The sequence below is a fragment of the Propithecus coquereli genome, unplaced genomic scaffold (assembly GCF_000956105.1).
Source record: "Propithecus coquereli isolate 6110/MARCELLA unplaced genomic scaffold, Pcoq_1.0 Scaffold82, whole genome shotgun sequence".
Classification (NCBI taxonomy): domain Eukaryota; kingdom Metazoa; phylum Chordata; class Mammalia; order Primates; family Indriidae; genus Propithecus; species Propithecus coquereli.
The window spans coordinates 1,123,049-1,136,761 of NW_012154396.1; the positions used below are offsets into that span (position 1 = coordinate 1,123,049).

Genomic DNA, 13,713 nt, shown 5'->3' on the forward strand with positions numbered 1-13,713 from the left:
TTTTAATGAAAATGTTCTCCTGATATAGTTATCACCCTCTGGTACTGAATTATACAAATAGAGACCTAGTATGCACCTTAGAAATCATTTAGTTCGATTGCTTTATTACTGATTGACTAACGATCATGCAATTAGTCAGTATTTTAATGTTTTCAGTGTTTTACTGAAACTAAATTCACATGATCTTTTAAAGTTCACCCCCTTCCCTGCTCACTTTGACCTGACTCATACCCATTCTAGGACTTAACATTGGATTGGCTTTTTTTTTTTTTTTTTTTAATCTCCAGTAAAGAGTTTTTGTTTTAAAATGTTAGATGCTTTCAGGACCATTTCCTTCTCATCACCAGGAGGAAACAAACCAGCATTGATAAAACAGTGGGTGTTTTCAAAAGGCCTGTATTCTTTGAGCTGGGCTCCAGCACAACTATCGGAATTGCTCGTAGAAGGAGAGGGAGGTTTTGATTCTCTGTTCACTGTGGTAGTAATAATAAATAAATAAATACCAGTCCCAGTGAAATGAGCTTCATCCTGTTTTCTTCTGGATCTACTTTGCTGACTCTTCTTGTTTATTTTTAGAAAACAGTGGTATTTTATTTTATGTAAAAGATGTTTCTGGATAGTTCTATGTAAATTAATATCACTTTCTCATATTTGTGGGTTATGAGTCAGAACTTATTCTATATATAAATGATTAATTTTTCTGTAGTCTGTGACTCCAGACACTTTGGCTTTTGGGATCTTTGTCTCTTGCCATTTTAAATCAATACAGATTAGCTTCTAGAGACACATAAAGACACTTTGGAAGTTTATAAAGCAAATTGTCCCTTCATTAATGTACTAGTACTAATATCTTACCACTGCTATATTGTCTATCAGTTTCTTAAATAAATTAAGAAACTGTATTGTCTTACTAAATCAAAGAAATCATTAACTTCCATTTTGGTCTTCAGTAATGTCTAGGATTTTGATTTTTTAAATGAGTTTTTTAAAAAATTTATTCTGCAGTAATAGTTTGATTCTATGACATGGAATAGAGGTTCCTAGGAAAGTTAGTTAATGCTTAAAAAATGCTAGGAAGAGCTTATTTAGTTGAAATGTTCTTGAATTTTATGAACTAAAATTCTGTTATGTATATGAGATGAAAATGTAAACATTAAGTTAATGAAGAGGGATGTGGGAGCTCCTAACTAAGCTTTTGTATATGAAGATGAATGGATACTTATTCACACTACTTTTTTTTACACCTTCTAAAACACTATGTAAATAATGCATGTCCATTGATGAAAATGTGAGAAAACAAGAGAGGGAAAAAGAAAATAAAAATCACCCAATCCCACCACCTAGGAAACCATAGGATATATATTTGTACCTGTGTGTATTTGTGTATGTACCTTGTGTCCTGTGTATATACCATGTGTGCATGTGTATGTATGTGTGTAAATACATAAAATCATAATTTACCTCAATCCTATCTTCTATTATGTTGGGCATTTTGTTATTTTACTATTATAATGGAATTTTCAACATGCTTATTAGTTCTAGTTCATATTTTAAAATTTTGAGGGGTTAATTTCTAAAAATAAAATTTAGAAGTCAAAGGAATGAATGTTTTCAGAACTTTTGATACATATTTGCCATGTAGGAACCTATTGACAGAAGCAGTCTTTGAACCAAATTTGATACTATCTTTCTTAGTCTGATAGGTAAAACATGCATCTTGTTTTAATTTGCATTTCTATCATTTTTGCTGAAATTGAGTCATTTTTCATACACTTAATAGGTCATTCTGGTTTTTTTTTGTTTTGTATTAACTATAATATTTTAATTCCTGTTGTATTACTCTTCTAACATGTTTGTTTTTAATTAAATTTGAAAAGTAGCTTTATAATATACATAAATTTCTGTTCATTGTTGCAGCTACCTTTCCACCAGACAAGTTTGTCATTTTTAAAACAGCTTTATGAAGGTATAATTTACCATAACATTTTACCTGTTTTAAGTGTACAATTCAATAAATTTTACTGTATTTGTAGAGTTTTATAGAAATTTATAGAATTACTGCAATCTAATTCCAGAACATTTCCATCACTCTAAAAAGAAACCTCATAGCCATCATCAGCCATTTGTGCCTCCTGAGCCACCATTAATCTACGTTCTGTGTCTATATATTTCCGTGTTTTAGATATTTTATATAAATAGAATTATGCAACATATGGCCATCCGTGTTGTAGCATTTATCAGTGCTACACTCCTTTTTATTGCTAGATAGTATTCCATTGAATGGGTAAATATTTTGTCTATATATTAACTAGTAGATGCACATTTGGGTTGTTTCTACTTTTTGACTATTATGCATACTGCTACTATGAACATTTATGTACAAGTCTTTGTGTGGGCAAATGTTTTCATTTCTCTTGAATAGATATTTAGGAGTGGAACTGTGGGGTCATATGGTAATCTATGTTTCAATTTTTAAAAAAACTGCTGAATTATTTTCTAAAGTGGCTGCACCATTTTATATTTCTGTTAGCAATATATGAGGGTTTCAGTTTCTCTATATCCTTGTAGATGCTAGTTTTCTGTCTTTTTTATAATAGCCATCCTAGTGAGTGTGAAGTCATGAATAAATATATATTTATACACAGATACTTTTTCTTTTTTTTTAAGAGACAGGGTCTCACTCTATTACCCAGGCTGGAGTACTGCAGCCTCAAACTTCTGGGCTCAAGCAATCTTCTCACCTCAGCCTCCTGAGTAACTGGTATTACAAGTGCATCCTACCATGCCCTGCTAATTTTTAAAACATTTTTGTAGAGATGGGGTCTCGCTACATTGCCCAGGCTGATCTTGAACTCCTGGCCTCAATCAATCCTCCCACTTCGGCCTCCCAAAGTGCAGGGATTACAGGAGTGAGCCACTGCATGTGGCCTGAAGTCATATTTTATTGTAGCTTTGATTTGGATTTACCTGATGACTAATGATGTTGCGCATCTTTTCTTGTGCTTATTGGTCATTATATCTCCTTTGGGGGAATGTTTTTCTCATAACTCTTTACATATTCGTCTACCATTCCTCTGCAATAACTGCTTATTCCTATGACTATCTCTTATGTTAGATAAATATATTTTTAAAAGGTGGTCTACCATTTCATTATGAGTTAGGGTCATGAATGGACAATTACAACTGAATTTTCAGATAGGGTTTGAATCCAAAATGGAAGGAATAAAGTTTCCAGGCAGGAAGGCCTTGGGTACAAAGGCGTATGGATGGGAATGAGCATGACTTAAGAGACTGGAATCTAATGATCAGGGAACTTTACTAATAAAAATAAGTATCTCTTAGAGCCTTAATAGCAGATTTTATCCATCAGAATAAAATATTGTATTATATACCATATTATAGAGGATTTATCACCTTAATTTAACCAGGAACCTCTGTCTCAGACCCCAGTGGTACACTTTGCTGAGATTCCTGTGTATATTGGAGAAGAAAGCAGATGTGGCTTTGATGGAATATGTAGGTCTCTTAAATTAAAGTAGAAATAGTCCTAAATTTGAAACTGAAGGACATGTAGGGAATTGATGAAATAAACTATTGTATGGCTCTATAATGGGATACAATACAATAATGAAAATGATAATTTTAGGTCTACATTTATTGAAATATCATTAGAGGGAAAAGGTACATATATTTATGTATAATAATAATTTTAATGTTATCTTAAATGGTGACTTAAAACATCTATTTTACATATAAAAAAGGATATGAATATATTCATGAAGCAAGTCTTTAGGATAGATACCAAAATGTTAGCAGAGGTCATTTCTTTATGGTAGGGCTGCAGTGTTTAGATTCATATGGCTTTATTTTATGTTTTATAATGAGTAAGACTTTTATAATTAGAGTAAATACCATAAAGAGTTGAAATAAAAAAGAAACAGAAGGTATCCTGTTACTAGTCTTGTAGTACATACAGTGTGTATTTGTTTGCTCTTTTTAAAAATTATTTTGAAAATTTTCAGACCTATAGAAAATTTGAAACGGTAATAGAGTGAACAATACACAATTCACTTAGCTTCACTTATTGCTGCAGACATTGTGACAATTTAGTCTTAAATACTTCAGCATATATCACCTAAAAATTAAGGATGTTCCCTTACATAAACCATAATATGATCATCATGCATTAGAAATGCGTCATTATTGTGATACTCTTATCTAATGTACAGTCATATTCAAGTTTCTACAATTATCCTAATCAAGTCCTTTGTAACTTAAAAAAAACATGTTTAGATACAAGATTCAATCAAAGATCCCATCTTATGTTCGGTTGCTATGCCTCATTGGTCTCTTTAAATCAAGAACAACTTTCTATTTCTGTCTCTCATGATACTGACATTTTTGAGAACTCTATCCCAGGTGTCTTATAGTCAGGAATACCTGTGTTGGCAAGAATGTAGTGATTTGGGTCTATCCCACAGCATTGGTTGATTTTGACACTGGTGGTTTTAGACTATGGGCATAATTTTCTCGGTAGTGGGGCTAATAAAAATAAATGTTTGAATGTAGTGTGCCAAATCTAACTCTTTTTTCTACTGGCCAAATCACGTCTCCAATCCTCACTCTCAAAATGTCATTGGCATACATCTTATTTTTGTCTTTTACTACCAGTGTTATACAAAAGTGTTTCATAGCCTTTAATTTTCATAATTATCTTTATGCCACAGAAAGAATTCTGGGAATATGGTTAGGCAATCATAAATATTTGTTGTATAATTAATTACCAACAATTTAAAATTTAATTTACAATTGGTTTTTCACATCTGTATTATGATAATTAATGGGGTTAATAACAACCCTGAGACACTTCTAAGTCATTGTGTATTCTATTTTTCTGATTAGTTGAAAGTCTCTCATGTATGTGAGATAAATAGAATATAACAATATAGTATTTGATTAACCAATCTAGTATTTGGTTAATCAAAGATATGCTATTTCCCAACCTGGCTGGATAGAAATAAACTTTGTTATACTAAGAACAATATGTTTTGTTTCTTACCCCTTACAATGTTATTTTTTAGGCAATAGAGATTATGCCAAGGATGATCCATTGGAGTTTAAGTCCCACCAGTGGTTTGGAGCATCTGTGAGGTCAAAACAGGATAAAATATTGGTAAGTCTTTTGGATATTTACTTACAGGTGGCTTTGGTCAATTTATATGGAAACACAGGAAGTTTTATGTTTTCAAGCTGACAGTAAAATTCAATATGCTCAAGGGTGCAGGGTGTAACAAAATAAGATAGCTCTGATCAAGGGCCACCCCATCTAAGGAGGCCATCTCTCTTGTGCTTCTCAAACTGGGCTTTAGTACCTTTCCTCTTTAAAAATACAACTAACAACTGTCCCTGTACCTCATCTTCCCCTCTTCCACTGCTTTAGTCCTCTGCTCGTCTCCTCAAGCATTTTTTGAAAATGTTTTTTGTAGTAACCATCTCCACTTCACTCCACATTTTCTTCCCAACTACTCCAGTCATGCATAGGTAGGCAAGGCCGAGGTCACCATGGACTTTCAGGTTGTTGAAATCGATAAGTATATATATGTATATATGTATATATATGTGTGTATATATGTGTATATGTATGTAAATGGATCTCTCTCTCTCTATATATATATCTATTTCCATGAATCCATGATGTTTTATTTTTTTCCACTGGTACTTATTTTTATCTTTCTTGCCCTCTCAGCATCATTGGAAATGGTCATTCAGCCCCCCTTTTTAAAAAAGTATTTTTGTTCCCTTGGTTTCTGTGACACTATACTTCCCTGATTTTTCTTTTATCTTGCTGGCTGCTCCTTTGCAGTCTCCTGTAATGGCTCCTCTTCTGCTCAATTTCTAAATACTAATATTAGGATGTGGATGTCCTTGAGCTCTATTCTGGGCCCCTTTGTTTTCTCTAACTACATCTTTTACCTAGGGGCTCCTATCCTGCCCCGTGGCTGTAAGTACAATCTGTATGTCATAACCCCCAAATCTATATCACTAGCTCTTAATTCTCCCTAGATCCTTAAATGCATATTTCCAAACTACCCATTTGATATTTCCATTTGGATATCTAATAGATTACTCAAAGTGAACATGGCCAAAAGAGGACTCTTGTTACCCTCTGTCAAAGAACAAAAACAAAAAAATAACTCAAATCTTCCTTAACTTATTAGGAGACATGGCTCTCCATCCTGTCTATCAGAGTGAGCCCTGTCAATTCTGCCTCCAAAATATATCCCAAATCTATCTATAGAACTCCATCTTCCCTATTTCAACCCTACACCAAGCCACCGTCATTACTCACAGGGGCCAACACAATGGCTCTTCTCATCTCTCTGCTTCCCCTCTTGGCCCAACTACAATCTGTTCTCCATAGAGGGATCAGAATGAACCCCAGAACATTTTATCTTCTTGACTAAAACAGTTAAGTGGCTCTGCATCACTCCTTGAATAAATAGCAGAAGCTTATCCTAGCTTATAAGCATGTCCATGATCAGATCACTGGCTGTCTCTCTGGCACCATCTCACTCATATCTTACATCCTTCAGCCACACCAGTCTTTTTATTTCTTCCACATACCAAGTCATTTCAATTAGTACCTTAGTGTTTGTGTTCCTCTGCTTATATTAGTTGTCTTGCTGGTGTTCACTTGGCTAGCCCATTGTCATTTAGATTTCAGCTTTACTTCCATTTCCTCAGAGAGCCCTTCTCTATTTTAATTACCTACATAGTATTTATTATTGCCTTTATTTTTTCATCTGATTATGAAAACTGAGGCAGGCTTTGTTTAGGAGGTGAAGTATCTGCAAGACTTTAAAGGATGTGTTACATTTTATTATAGCAATTGAAGGTGAAGGATGAGGTTGAGAGTGGCAGTTTTCTAGGTACAAAGGTACAAAGAAGCAGAAGTAAGCAGGAGAAACAAACCATCCCCTCCCAAGCATCAAGGACAGTGTAAAGTAGCAAGATTACCTACTTTCACCTTTTTCAGGGTCAATATAAAATAACTCAGTGTTGATGTCTGCAGTGCTTATGTTAGCACTTTGCTTCAAAAAGTATCATAGAAAATCCTTTGAACTTTTTTCTAGTAAATTAAGTTGTTACACATTTGGTAGATTACTATGCTATTTAAACACCCATTATCCTACTCCTTCTACATGGTATTAAAATCTAGAACTCTGAAAACAAAAGGGTCACAGTTTATTTGGAAGGTAAATAAAATAAGCACTGCAAATTCTTTTATTCTCTTCTTAATTATTTGCCGTATAATATAGGGGTATATTCTACCTGTGTGAATGTTATTTAGTTCAAAAGTTCATTGGTCTGTGACGTTCAGCTTAGCATGTAACATCAAGAAATATGCTACCCGAAGAAATAATTTGGCTAAGTATTTTGAAAAAAAAATGAGCTACAAATATGGCCTTCGGAACAATGTGAGAAAAATACTTCTTTTAAAATTCTTATCCACTACTGTGATAAGGAATTTAAGGTATAGGGTAGGTTTGATTAATTTTTATTAATGCTTTAAAAAGGATGTTATATTCTGAGGTAGTATAGATCATTTGAAACACTAATTTTTCAAATAATTTTTATGTCATGGACTAAACCTTTGATTTTAGGCCTGTGCCCCCTTGTACCACTGGAGGACTGAGATGAAACAGGAGAGAGAGCCTGTTGGAACATGCTTTCTTCAAGATGGAGCAAAGACTGTTGAGTATGCTCCGTGCAGATCAAGTATGTATAGGAAGTCATCATACCAGCTTTTAAGAAGAGGGATGGGAGGCCTCGTTTATTAAAAATATGTGTGTATGTGTGAGAGAGAGAGAGAGAGAGTGTACACATATTGTGATGTTGATCAGAGTAAAATGAAAGCAGTCCTACTAATGTAAAGAATTTACAAATGTGAAGTAAACAGACTTAGCTTTCCTCCCTAAGAACTCATTTTTATCTTCCTTGGTTAATAATAATTAATATCTGATTTTGGAAACCTGTATTTTTAATCACTATTCGTCAAAAGATGCTCAGTTGAGCTTTTCTAACAGACAGGAAGTGGGCCCTCACAAATAAAGGTTCTCATTCAGTAGGTCTAGGTCAGGCCTGGGTACCTGCATTTTTAACAAGCTCCACAAGATAATTCTGATGCACACCAAAGTTTGAGAACCACTGCTTTGTGTTAATGATGACACTAAAAATAAAAAAAAAAAATTGTGTCTAAAGAGCTGGAGTTTTTATAGGAAGGTGAATATTGAATTCAGGAGTCTTGAGTCTAAATTGCCCTGCTCTTAATGAGAATTTCTTTGTTAATCTACTACCAAGCCCACCTCTCTGTTGGTGATCCAGAAGATCTCATGCTCTACTCTAATATTATTTGCAGTTTTAAAAGAAAATTAATATTGTGGCTAAAGAGGATGTCCAGCACTTTTGTCCAAACTCCGTGCATTCTTTTCCCCTTGGAGAGTCCAATCCTTTTGCGCCCATACCCTCTGTTGAATTGACCACAACTCCAGATCTTCCTTATACCAGACAGATTATTGAAATTCAGTGTCGTGTTTATACCTGGAGGACTTTTTAAGCCATTACTTTTACGTTCCACTAGTCACCAACTAGTTTAGTAGAGAGAATTAGTAACAAAAGCACACGATATAAGACTCTTAACTACTCTATTCTCATTTTCCATGTTAGGCAACATGTGACACCAGGAACTACTCTGGCCTCAAAATTCTGAGTAATTGAACCTCAGAATTGAAATAATAATAATGAAATAATAAAATAATTGTTCATTCATTCACATTATTTCATTAAAACCCTCAATTTTTTAGCCCACAACCTTGAACCTATCTGTTGTTAGTGGGAAGTAAACAATGAAAGAATGATACCGACTCAGGTCCATGTTTGTATCAGGATATAGTAAACATTAGGTCAGAAAGCATACACTGCATAGGATGGGGGAAGTTGGTGGCTTTATCCTCAGTGCTTTGATGCCATCAGTTTTGCTACCTTTATGTTGGTATTTTGGTCATGGTCTGTTATCTTTGGTAGTGTGTAGAAAACCTGAGGACTGAATTTGTATTTTTAATTTCTGTATTGCAAAAATGTTCCTGTTGTGAGCAGATAATTTTATATCTATGAAGAATGAGCTAATCCTTATATGCCGGGCTTGTAACTTACTAGTCATATGATGTATACACAAAAAAATTTGCCCTTATTCTCATTTGATAGATGTGGGAACCGAGATTCAGACAGTTGAAGCAATTTGTTTTCTATATCTTATGGTATCAAGTGGTCAGAGGAGGATTTGAACCCAGGCCTATCTATTCCAAAGGAACCTTTTCCCTGCATTACTAACAATAGAAGATGCTCCCATCTCAATTGCTTCTGCATTAGCACAGCTCTTCTACAAAGACTACATCCTGCTTTCATGATTATATGTTTGGATAACTCCTGATGTGTAAGAACACATGGAAACCTCCTAAAAACATGCATTCTAATGATGATCTTTTGTGTATCTGTCACATTATGCTCTTATTTATTTGGTTTAGGCACAGAAATTATGAAGTCATTTTAAACCATATCCAAGTCAGGTCAGCAAACTGTGGCCTGTGGACTTGTTTTTGTAAATAAAGTTTTATTGGAACACAGCCATACCCATTTGTTTACCTCTTTAATGGGAAAGTTGAATTGTGAGAGTTGAGTACCTGCCATACTATTTGGCCCCTAAGCCTAAAATATTTACTATATGGCCCTCTACAGAAAAAGTTTGCTGAACCCTGATCTAAATAATGAAACCTTAAATCTTAGGAAGAGCTCAGAGAACAACTTCAAAAAACAAAAAGACAAAGTGAATGCCTTTCTTCCTAATAGGCTTGACTTTCAGTAACCCTTAATTATTGTATATATTTTTTGATTCCACCTTTGAAATCTTAAGCTTTCTATAGCCTTTAATTACGAGGGGCAGCCCGTCCAGGGAAAACTCAGGGGTGGGAGTCTGAGAACCTGGTGTATTCCCACATTGTGCTGACAATCCACTTATAGCTGTGAGTAATTCACTTAACCACTCTGGGCCTTTGTTTCATTAAAACACTAATTCACATAAAAACTTCAGAGGTACAAATTTAGTATTTTGTATCTTTCTCATACTTCAGTAAATTATGCAACCCAATGATTGATTTTACATGATGATGCTAGTTTTATAGGGGTCTATACTGGTAACTTCTTGATAATTTTCCTTGTCTTGGTGATGGTAGTTTGTGGGTTGCTTTTTGGGGTTTTTTTTTTTTTTTTGGCGTATTTGGTTGGTTGGTTTTGTGTTTAGCATGACCTATGTGGATACCCTAGACAAGGAACTTTCCTGTCTCACCAGCTTACCTTATTACTGATTACATTTGCTTTTGACTTTTTATAACTGCATCTATGACCATTTTTGGTATTATGCAATGGGCCAGATATTCTAGTGCCTGAGCCACAAATCATATGATATATAATAAAAACCCTTTTAACTCTATGCTCAGACTGAATCTTTTGTGCCTTCTGTCTACTTTCTGCTAATATTATTTGGGCATAGATTGTCTTAGTTATGATTTCTAGTTGGCTTTTCCTTCCCCTTTTTCACTACTTAGGGAATGATAAATATTAATGCATTATTGATTTGAGATAATGTAGTGAAATGGTATAGACAGGCGTGGGTTCAGGTCTGTATTCTCTTTCTAGCTGGTTGACCATGGTCAAGTTACTTACTTTTCCTAAGCATCAGTTTCCTTATCTGTACAAATTGTGAATAATAATGTCTCTCATAGGATTTCTATAAATATTTAAAAAGATAATGCCACTAGGCTTAGTGGCTCATGCCTATAATCCCAGTGCTTTAGGAGGCGGAGGTGGGAGGATTGCTTGAGACCAGGAGTTCAAGACCAGCCTACACAATATAGCAAGACTCTGTCTATAAAAATAAATACATAAATAAAAAGTAATGCCACATGAAAAAATACTTGGGTGTGGTGGTATGCGCCTGTAGTGCTGGCTACTGGGGAGGCTGAGGCAGGAAGATTGCTTGAGCCCAGGAGTTCAAGGCTGCAGTGAACTATGATTATATCACTACACGCCAGCCTGGTGACAGAGTGAGACCCTGTCTTTATTTATTTATTTAAATAAATTTTAAAAAATGCCACATAAAATGCTTTAGCATAGTACCTGGCTCACAGTAAGGTCTTAATAAACACCAGCTGATCTTACTGTCAGAATCAATAATATTGCTATTTATAATATCATTGCTAGACTTAACAAATGGGAGAAGTGTTAATCACCTGTAGAAATAAATGTCATAGCCTTCACTGGAATAGTGTTATATTCAACATGAAAGTCTTTCAATTGGCAGAAACACTCAGTTTAATAGGTACCTGTTAAGAACATTTTAAGGGACAGTCATGTTTTTTAGCTGGATGTTCTGGGAATCCAAGTAAAGCAGAGAATTATACAGTATGCTAATCAAAAAAGGATGTCTTTGTAAATAGCCTGAAATACTTCCTCAGATGCAACTTGAATAGGGAAATAAATGGCTGCCTTGAGGTTAGAGCAGAATTCTTTCATATGATTCACTAGATGCTGGAAACCCCAGCCCCACATTTTCCCACTAAAAATTTGCATTGGTATAGCGTTACACTCTTGAGGCTATTTAATAAAAAAAAAAAAAATTTTAAATTTAGATACTAAGTGTGTAATATTGGGGCAGTTTCCAGGTTTTAAAAATGGGTTAAAAATTTTTGATGGGATTTGACAAAAATTCCTGGAAGTTTTTTCTTATGACTGAAAATAAATATTTTTGGTTCCTGTATTTGGGTAGCAAATACAGTAATAATATAACTTTTTATATATTTGTAGCATTGCTTACAAGAATTTTTTCAAAACTGAAGGATAGTGTTTTTCACTGTTACTTGTTATCCTCAAAATAAAACAAAGGGAGAGTCTTGAGATTCATCCTTGCCTCTGTTCTAGGTACAGTATTGCTTCTGATTAAAGTTAATTTAGATTAATTGGCTAATTGTTCAGAATAATTTTTGCAAGAACTACAGAAAGGGGGTCACTTCAAAAGAGCAAAACTATTGAGTCTACTAGGGTTGGAAAATACTCGAAAGTGTCTTGTTTAGAGATGTTCACTTTAAGTAGACCCCCAGTACTAAATGTTTTGTGAAGATAGTGTCATATTTTGCTCTTCACAGAACATTAAGTTCTGGCCTTGCCATTTCCCCCAAATTCTGAACTATATTATTTATAGTTTTTTATTTGTTGGCTATAAAATATAGGTATACGAAATGTATGTATCTCTTTGCTATTATTCATGATAACTTAGAGAAATCCTACCAACAATAGGGTAATAGAGAGAAAGAGGAATTTCAAATTGCAGTTTTTAACTTGCAGATCACAACTCATTAGTATTCTATGAAATCAGTATAGTGGATCATAACTAGTAATTTTTTAAAAAATAGAATGAAATAAAATTGAAAATGTCAGAATGTATTGTATACAATAATAGTAATATTGTTTTGTGAAATTTGGTTTAAGATATATGTATATTTTACACATGCACACAATGTGTGTTGGGTTGTGATGTAAATTATAGTCTTGTGGGTTGTGGCTAAAAGAAAAAAGATTTGAAATGTACCATTTTAGTTGGTCTTTTTATTCCCTGGTGTCTGGCCCAGGTACTTCAATATCTCTGTGTCCATATCTGAGGAAGTGATGCTGATGAACATGCGTACTGACTTTTTTAGAATGTGATAATAATTGATTGATCACTCCGAGAAACTAGTACATTATTTTAAGATTATGGTGATACCAGATTTTCTCATGTTTTGTTTTGTGTTATTTGTTTGTTTTTGGGTTTGTGTATATTTCCAATCTTTTTATTTTAGAAAATATTGATGCTGATGGACAGGGATTTTGTCAAGGAGGATTCAGCATTGATTTTACTAAAGTAAGTTCTCATTTAAGACTGAATGAGATTCAGATCTATCTTACTGACTAAACTATGATTGAAAAGAAACTGGTTAATATTTCAGCTTCATTATAACTATTGTTTAATGAAAACAGTTAATAAAATGAGCCATTCAATTTGACATTCTTTGTCTTATATTATTCCCTCCCTAGTAAGCATTGCTTATTTGAAATAGGGAAACATAACACTGGGAATGGAGGAAAGTAGAGAATCTCCTCAGTAAATGATAGGTAACTATTATATTATGACTTAATATTAAATTTCCAGTTACGTGAATTTATAGAATATTACAGTTTTCTATTTTCAACTGCAATTATTTATTTTATAAAAGCTGTCAATGGGAGCTTTATTACAGAATCAGAGTTTAGTTACATAAAAGCTGAGAAACATGCGTGTTTGCCTCTTATTATGTGCCTGTGGGCACCAAGTGAAGCTGAAGCTATTTAATAATTGTAAGAATTCTCAAATGTGGTCCTCTGTGTATTTTCATCTAAACTCATGTGCTCTTCAGAGTTTATAGTTTTTACCTATTTTTCTAAAATAAGAATTCCATTTATATTTTCAAAGGTAAGTTTTTTTAAGTACTTTTCTTTATATATTTTTCTTTGTGTATTTATTTATTCATTTGTGGGACATATGAACATTTTGAATATCAAATTGAGAATATTAATTCCTTCTAG

The 13,713-nt window shown here is 33.8% G+C and overlaps 1 protein-coding gene across 2 annotated transcripts in view; it reads left to right on the top strand.

Moving 5' to 3' along the window:
• Window positions 1-13,713, top strand: part of ITGAV (integrin, alpha V) — an 87,878-nt gene that overhangs the window by 20,309 nt on the left and 53,856 nt on the right. For both annotated transcript variants that reach the window (XM_012663651.1, XM_012663652.1), the window contains exons 3-5: window positions 5,082-5,173; window positions 7,665-7,779; window positions 12,951-13,012. In XM_012663651.1, coding sequence (XP_012519105.1) covers window positions 5,082-5,173; window positions 7,665-7,779; window positions 12,951-13,012 — 269 coding nt within the window. The remainder of the gene's footprint in view (window positions 1-5,081; window positions 5,174-7,664; window positions 7,780-12,950; window positions 13,013-13,713) is intronic.